The sequence below is a fragment of the Bactrocera oleae genome, chromosome X (assembly GCF_042242935.1).
Source record: "Bactrocera oleae isolate idBacOlea1 chromosome X, idBacOlea1, whole genome shotgun sequence".
Taxonomy (NCBI): Eukaryota; Metazoa; Arthropoda; class Insecta; order Diptera; family Tephritidae; genus Bactrocera; species Bactrocera oleae.
The window spans coordinates 24,688,835-24,697,643 of record NC_091541.1 but is presented as its reverse complement, the minus strand read 5'-3'; the positions used below and the strand labels follow the sequence as shown (position 1 = coordinate 24,697,643).

The following is an 8,809-nucleotide window of genomic DNA, read 5'->3' as shown; positions in this document are numbered from 1 at the left end:
AATACTATCCCGGAGTGGCAGCGACTACCTGAACGCTGTCACTTTAATGCACCTGCCTATTGTAAATGACCCCTTCTAATGTATTTAGATGTGTAAATCAACATTGTGATTGTGTTTTTTTTGATACCTGAAATGTAAATTTTTGTTTTTCGAACCCAAGACTATAAAATATTTAAGAGCGGTAGTCGGTATACGCAGCTAAGCCAAGCAGTAAACTTGTGAGTTCGTCTATATTTTTTTTGTGTAGATTTTTGGGAAAATGAAGTCTTCCAGAGAAATGAGAAAATCTCTTAACATACGTAAGTCGAGAACAAAAAAGCGCAAAAATGTTTGTAATTCAAAAACAGCTGAAACGGATGAAAGTAGTTTCAGTGCCTCGGCGAAAAAATATTGTATGTATTTTAAATTTTATAACAGTATGTTCAGCAATTTCTGAATATGTGAAATGTAAGATCTGTGACGGAAGTGTCATGTTTCATACTGCTTCTGAACGAGGACATGGTTTTAAAATTGTTTTTCTGCGTGATAAGTGTGCAGATTGTAATATCAATTCTAGTCCTTTTGTCGCGCACTCCTATGAAATAAATCGACGATTTTTATTTGTCATAAGAGCCCTTGGATTAGGGTTAAAAGGTTCGAGCCCACTTACGATTTGATAATAAATAATATTCACTCCAGTGTAAAAACAGCCACCGAAAACTTTTTTCAACAGGCTTGCACTGAAGAAAAAAATTTTACTCCGAACATCAAGGTGATGAACATTCGACAGAACTAACTGTATCTGTCGATGGCACATGGAAAAATTGATTTGCCTACTGCAAAATGTTTGAAGCTTGGAAGAAGAAACTCGATACCGAAGAATATAATGAATGGCATGCAGAACATGAAAATACTTGCACTGTAAATCATGCTGGTTCTTCTGGGAAAATGGAAGTTGATTCAGTCGTCGAAATGTTCCAACGTTCGGTGGAAAAACTTGGAGTCTTGGACAAAAATTACATCGGAGACGGTGACTCCAAAACGTACTCGGGAATTTTAAAGGTTGCACCTTATGTTGATCAAGAAGTTGTAAAAAAAGAATGTATTGGATACGTACAGAAACGAATGAACACGCAACTCCGAGATTGTGTCAAAAAAAATGTTGAAACAGTTGAAAACAAAAAAACTCTCGGTGGAAAAGGCAAACTTACTAGAAATATGATCGATAAGTTGACAGTTTATTATGGCTTAGTAATAAGGCGAAATTGTGATTCTATTAAAAAATGTATAATGGTATCTGGGCCATATATTATATAATATTATCATTATTATTCAACTGACGAAAAACCTCAGCACAACAAGTGCCCGGATGGACCAGACTCATGGTGCAGCTGGCAGAGCGCTGCAGCTGCCAATCAATTATCCACTTTCGAACATAAATATTGAGCCCTTATCAGAAGATGTTGCTAAGGCTATAAGTCCGAATTTTACAGATCTCAGCAGTGAGAACTTACTAGAAAGATGTGTAGGTTATTTTAACTAAAACAACAACGAGAGCTACAATCAACTGAGTTGGAAAATCTCTCCCTAAATTGTTCCGACCGGTTCGAAAACTGTGGAAATCGCTGCATCTTAGCTGCCGACATATTTAATGAAGGAATGGCATCTTATATTGACCTGGAATACACGATTCCATGTAAAGTGCATTCGAAACTTTAAATGCGTTTCTCTCACAATGGTGTTTTCAAAGTCGGTGACCAATATTACGAAAACGGCCAAGCCGATGAGTCTCAAATTTTAACATGAGCTTCTTAAATATATTTTTTAGTAATGAATCGAAGATTTTTTCTCTCCGATAAATTTTTTTGTTTCCATACACAATTTAAGGCCGAAATTTCGGAGAAAAATCGAAATCCAACAAAATATTGTTACTAACACTTAGTCTTAAAATATAGCTAAAAGGTACCATAATATGTGCATAAACTTTTGGATCAATAAATTTAAAACTTTTTTCAGAAAAACTTCTGAAAAATTCACTTTTTTCTAATTCCTTCTAATTGTATATAACCTCATAAGTTAAGCAAAGCGGGCGAAACACATTGTTTACAGAACGTGAATTTTCGTAATAATAGTGAACAATTTGTAAACGTTGTTTAGGCGTAAGTCTTTCCATGATGAGATGCCAAACAATACTGAACAAAAATAACATAACAGCTTGACACGACTCACGCCTGATCTTGGATCACCCGTTATGCACTTAGCATAAAACATAAGGATACTTACTGTTTCTTAAGTATTGACTAATTTTGAAAATAATTCTAGCTAATGATTCTTACGATGCAAATTTCTGTTGACCAAACATCGAATTTAGCAATACCGTATATTCAGAACCATTGATAGAGTGCGAGCAAGATAAGAGAAAAGGGACCAAGTAGAAGTAAGAAAGGTCAGAAACTGAGAGAGAGACTGCGTTCAGTTTTCTTGATCAGCCGAGCAAAGCTGTGTTTTTTTATCTTCGCAACAGACATCCATATGCTTTTCTTTCCGAATTCATATTATATAAGTAAAGAAAATAGACATTTTGACATGATTCTTGGGATAGTTTAGCCAAATTAAATTGCTACCGGCAGTCCTTTTGTAGTTTAAGTTCGGGAGACTACCATGTAAGCTTAGTTCTTCCCCTACTACTTGTGTTGGAAAAGCCACCTCTAATGCTTGTCTGCAAGATTCCGTGAACCGTTTATCGAGGATATCCATGCTTGTCTTGGGTTGAAACGGCTGAATCATAGGAATGCGTTTTTAAGCTATTGGATATGCACTTGAAGGATGGGTTTCCTTTGATTTCTGAAATTATTTACCCTGCCTACATTTTCTTCCATTATACATTCAATGTAACGGTGATCCGAAAAGGACCCATTGGGTCATCGTATTTAACAGTTCATCCGACATAAGTGAGATAGACATTATACATGCCTTACTGAGCCATGTGTAATTTTTAGCTCAGTGTCCTCAATCGCCTAATGGGTCCCTATTAACCCATGGCTCCTGAATGGGCACAAAGTCAGGCTGTTCTCTTGTCTCGCGGTTAATTATGGCTAATGAATCTAATTTGCAATGATGGAGATAAAATTGAAGAAGACTCAGCCTCTTGAGAGTCTATCCGCAAGCTCAGACTCCGAAGAGCAATCAACTTGACTGTTCCATCTCGATGTTAGGTGGTCTGCAACGTTCACATCATTTAGTCTCCTCGCCAGATTCTGCAGTAGTCTCGTCTGTGCACAACAGTGGCGGACCCGGATCACTTATTAACACTTCCAACGCCACGCTTGTTAGCGCAGCTGGTACCCACTTTCATTGGGCTCTGCGAATTTTTGCATTGGGATCACCGGGATGTGTAATGGGTTGTAGTCATGCTTCTTTGTATGCAGTTACAGTCGGAGGGCTGTACGCAATTCCTACTCTTGCGTTCTCACTGCGCACCGAGGAAAAGTGAGCAACTCTTGGGTAAGTCGCGGTAACCAACCTGTCTGTAGCCTGGGGCCACAGCTTAAAGAGAAAAAACTTCAGCTAAGCCACTCTGAAATATTGGGCTTAAGCGATCGCTGAAGTATAATTGCAGCGTCTGTTCACTAAAGGTGCGGCTGCGAGCGGGCGTCTGTCCTGAAGCAAGCGCCTTGATATCTAAAAGTGTACAAAATGTCATACTACTCGCGAGGTTGTGCGCTAGGTTTGGGACCCGCCTCGCAGAAACCACTCCCAATGGAAAAGAGATAACATATGACTATGATTTAAGGGCGTGTTGCTGGCTACTCTGCTGGTTGATGTCCTCGTAAGAGTAAAGGCAGACATCACCGCCCAAGAAATGCAATGGACGGGACAAGGACGGAGACGAGTAGGTTCTTAAGACTTTGACTACAGCTTCCTTATAAAGAAGCGCAAATTGTGGGTGTGGGACTCGTGGTGGGTGAAAGACTTAGTGATTAAGTCCTGGCGTTCACTCCGGTGGATGAGTGTCTATCCACAATCTGCATCAAAACAAACATTTTCATCATAACACTGGTTTACACCAACGCCCCAAAATTTTGCTTGGCGATTTTAACGCCAGGGTGGGAAAAGAAGGTATCTTTGGCACAACAGTTGCAAAATTCAAACTCCATTGCGAAGCTTTTTCAAATGGGTTGAGAATGATCAACTTCGCCGGGGCCCGAAATATGGTTGTCTGTAGTACTAGATTCTCTGAATCGAATATCCGAAAACCAGATCGATCATGTTGTGATAGATGGAGAACATGTCTCCAATGTTTCTAACGTGCGTACGCTCCGAGGACATCGGCTCGGACTACTTGTAGTAGAAAAGATACGCACCTCTGTGAAGCAAAATACGCCCGTCAAGAAACACAAGAAATGTTCAACGCGAGAAGCTATAATCACAACATACAGCTAATCGGTTTTCTAGACTTTCAATCGGTGCACTCCTGCACTCTGAGAACACTCATCGGCAACTCGGTATAAGGGAACTGTGGGATGGCATTTCAAGCTCCTTCCGTACAGCTGCAAGCGAAACTACTGGTTTTCGGAAAGGTCGAAAGAATAGCAGGTACGATGGGGACTGTCGCAGAGTACCTACCTTGCAATGCTACGATTGACTACAACACGAGCGGGGTGGGGAAGATACCGAGAATTGAAGAGGGAAGCGAAACGCATATGTAGACAAAACTAGAAAAAACGTTAACTTCAGTTGCAACGAAGCTATAGTACGCCTCGCAAACACATAATATTCGTAACAAGAACTTGATTCCGATCGTTCAGTTTTAAAGGCAGCTATATGCTATAGTGGTCCGATCTGGACAAATTCTTCGGAGATTGCATTATAACAGCAATAACCCTTGCCAAATTTCTTGGAGATATCTCAGTAAATAAAAAAAATTTCCATGCAAGCACTTGATTCCGATCGCTCAGTTTGTATAGCAGCTATATGGTCCGATATCAGCGATTCCGACAAAGTGGCAGCTTCTTGGGGGAAATATATTTTAAAAGGTCTCCGACGTTTTCTTCTGCGTGTTACAAACATCGTGGCAAACTTATTGAAAAAAAGGCTGATATTGTTGTTGGTGGTTATGCTGGTTCCAAGATATACGAACTTATCTTTGACTTCAAAGTTGTGGGTGTCAAAAGTCAGGTGTGAGCGAAGTTGCGAATGGGATGACCGTTTGTTTGAAAGGAGATATTTCGTCTTGACCTCGTTCACAACCAGATCCATTACGCTTCGCTTCTTTATTCAGCCTGGAAAAAGTCGAACTAACGGCGCGGTTGTTGAGGCCAATGATATCCATACCATGGCGGTACACCAGCAGCTGTACACTCTTATAGAAAATTGTACTTCTCTATTTAGCTCTGCAGATCCTAATATTTTTTCCAGCAATAGATTGAAACCTCGCTTGGTATCGAAGGGCTCGGAAAGCTCCTTCCCGATCCTGACGGCGCTTTTGGTGTTGCTCAGAGTCAGTTTACAAATCCGTATTAATTTTACTAAGGTCCAGGTAAGTTTGGTAAGATCAAATCAGGTCGTAGACGGTGGGCTTCAGTCTGTCACACACTACGCTTGATAGGACCTTATGTATATGCGATATTAACACGTTGGCTGCCAGGTATCACCGGTGAACACGTCAAAAAAATAACTTCAGGTGGCAATGATTCACGCTCAGGCCCTTACAATTTGAGGGCTGAGGCCCTAAGGGAAGGATTTTTAAGAAAGACATAGGACGTGGAGTTTTCAGTTACGAATAGAGCCCTCCGCAACGAAGTCTTTTTCTCTTCCGTCCTTTTTTATCTTCACTGTTGTTGTCAAAATATGCTTGTTTTGAGGAGGTGTTCGCGTAATTGAAGCGCTATCTCTTCAACTTAAGTTCTTAATTATATTTTGCCGAAAGTCAAATATTTTCATATTGGAATTATTTTGGTTATACTAAATATTCGCGTTGGTAACCGCCGTATTTAAAAGAACATCAAAAGCAACTTTATGACACCAGCGAATAGTTTTACGGAGAGGTTTGGAGTAACTTGCCTTTTGATCAGCCAAATATATTCCTAAAATGGGAAATTAATAAAAATTTATAAATATTAGCGTATTTAAATACAAAAATTTTTAAAGGTCTCTACAAACCTGGTTTGCATTTGTTGAACGCTATTATTATATACGGTTTTAAGATGTCTTCGAAATGTCTTTTCTTTTTCTCTCAGGGTACAAGTGATCCGTTACTTACACTGGATAAGAAACGAACTTCTCTTTTGTCTCCCAGTATCCGACTACCATTCCAGATTTTTCGAAAGTAACGTATTCCCTCTTTTAAGCGACCTAATCACTTTTGGTAGTTCGATTCCGATTTGTTCTAAGAGTTTCATGTAGATGCGTTTGTCTATTTAAGAGAGCATTGCCCAATTTGATAGAAATATAATAGTTGTCTACCGTGAGTGTTCGGTTCTCTCCAAAATAAACATCCATTAGGTATAGACAAATATTTGTTGCAAGAGAAAGCCCTGTGGTTGTCTGATTTTCCAGCATACAGTTTTAAATAAATGTAACCGTTCGTATCTGCTAATTTGAACACTTTAATACTATACTTATGTGCTTTACCATGCGGATATTGCCGAAATCGTAAACGACCACGGAAAGGTATCACACTTTCATCAATTACCAGGTTTTTACCAGCAGCATTATTTCGTTTAAATATTACTATTGATTTCTGCAAGAGCTTGTCAACTTTAAAAGTTTTAAGATTTGTTTCCGATAATTGGGTATTATATGCGGAGTGAATAAATTTCATTAAGATCTAGTACCGATTATTGATCCCACATACATATTTGACTATTCGCATTTCTATTTGTCTCTTCAACAATAATATCCAAAATCACATCAGTCAAATACTTTTAGTTATATAATATTTAAATGGCAAACTGGCATCATGTTGCAAAGCATGGGGTGCATTGAAACATACTTCAAAATGTAGCAAAGTTACTCCGGTGGCAGGCGAATTCCATTCTGTCATAGTTCCCGTGGCACCTTTTTTCGCTTGGCACCTGGGAGAAGATTTGATCACCGGTAATAAACTGGCAGCCAACGTGTTAAGGAGATTTATACCACGGTAAATGGTGCAGATTGTGGAGTTGAACTTTTTGTGGATTGAGCAGAGCACACTTAAGTTCAAATTGTCGGGCATACTTTCTGCTTTGCTTTGTAGCCAAACTCTAGTTACCTTGTTCAATAATAACCTGCCAAATAAAACGATTACTTACTCAGAAAAAAATGTATTACGGTTTGTTATCATATACGGAATCTTGGGGCTTCAAAAGTTTTTGTCAGATTTCAATAATATTTGGAGGTAACATTCCATGCTCCAAAGACATTCTTTGTACAAAGTTCAATTTCGATATCTTCTTCGGTACTTAATTTCTAATATAAAGTGAAATGGAAATTAAAATTGTGATATATGGAAAGTATTCGTGGTTGTTGTCCGATTTCGCCCATTTTTACAATGTAGCATACTAATTTCAGAATAATTTTATGCACTAAATGTTGTGGAAATTGGTCCGTTAGTTCCTGAGGTATAAGATATTACCTAAAGGTGGGCGCTACTAAGCAAATTGTCCAATTTTGATATTGGATCCTATGAAGCTTATTTGTTCCGTCCTGGATGAAAAATTGGTGTCTCACATGTTTAGTAAGTGAGTTATAGAACTTTTAGTAATATAAAATACTAGGCGCCCTCCGCTGCGCTCCGGGACGCTCGCTTCGCTCGCTCGCCTACGTCCGCCCCCCGCCACACACTCTCGCTCTCACCTTTAGTCTCGCTGAAACTTAACATGCGAAAAAAATAAAGAAAACAATATAGTCAACACTTTTAATTTTTAATCAGTATATTTTTTTTGGATTTTTATTGTATAACTTCCTCAAACACAATGTTTCGACTTTCTGCCCTGATTCATACATTGCTCCCAACAGCAGTTTTTGTTTTTTTGCTCGAGTCCGTGTCGTTGACTCAGCCGCACGCTTTCGCTTCTTCACGATCATCCCTTCCGTCAAATTCTCATTTCGATTGTTTTCCCGTTTTTTTTCCAACTGTTCCACTGTCAAATTCTCATTCCTATTGTTTTCTCGTTTTTTCTCTACTTGTTCCACCGTCAGATTTTCAACTCTGTCCTTTTCTCGTTTTTTATTCAGTTGTTCCGCAGTCAACTTTGCGTTATATGTTAATTTCGCTTTTTTCAATTGCTCCTTTCGACGTGCTACACGTTCTAATTTTTCTTCTTCCGTCAAATATTTCAACAGTTTACGACCCATGTTAACCGTCAGAGATAAATAGACCAACTGATAAGAAGACACACAAATTCTGATTATATAATATCATGCAATTTTTTATTTCCAGACAAAAGACTGCAACTTCAATTTTAGCGAAAAAAGTTTGGACACACAAACGAACATGCATAATTTTTGCTTATCTCTTATGTTAGTTGATTCTCGACAGCAGCAGAAAACTTTTATATATAATAGAGAGATAACCGTTTTATGGAAAGTGGGCGGTAAGCCGAGTTCACCCATTTTTCTTATTTCAGAGTACTGAAAAGATTTGTTCAGAACGAAGTTGGTTGATTTAGCTTAAGTGGTTTGTGAGATATGAACATAAAACCTATTAGGGGGCGGGGCCCTTCCTAACGCAATTTGTTGTGTCAAATAACAGTCTCGTATCTTATTAAGAAGCTTACCTATGGTGCGCTATACATTTGCGATTAATTCCGTTTTTTGGTCGGATACCGCTCACCTACTGCAATATCAA

The 8,809-nt window shown here is 38.8% G+C and overlaps 1 protein-coding gene and 1 pseudogene across 1 annotated transcript; one reads left to right on the top strand and one right to left on the bottom strand.

Moving 5' to 3' along the window:
• Positions 1-822: 822 nt before the first annotated feature.
• On the top strand, positions 823-4,698 carry LOC138858115 (uncharacterized; annotated as a pseudogene).
• A 3,034-nt stretch (positions 4,699-7,732) lies between these two features.
• Positions 7,733-8,316, bottom strand: LOC138858114 (uncharacterized). The gene is made up of 2 exons (XM_070112597.1): positions 7,964-8,316; positions 7,733-7,832 (listed from the first exon to the last, which is right to left on the bottom strand). Exons 1-2 carry the CDS (start codon positions 8,314-8,316, stop codon positions 7,733-7,735), a joined length of 453 nt encoding a protein of 150 aa, XP_069968698.1.
• Between the last annotated feature and the right edge of the window lie 493 nt (positions 8,317-8,809).

Excerpts from the sequence above, each read along its gene's own strand:
- LOC138858114 (XM_070112597.1), bottom strand. The coding sequence starts at position 8,316 with ATGGGTCGTAAACTGTTGAAATATTTGACGGAAGAAGAAAAATTAGAA. Across the intron at positions 7,833-7,963 it reads AAACTGCTGTTGGGAGCAAT|TTTCAGCGAGACTAAAGGTG; the intron begins GTATGAATCAGG and ends TCGCATGTTAAG.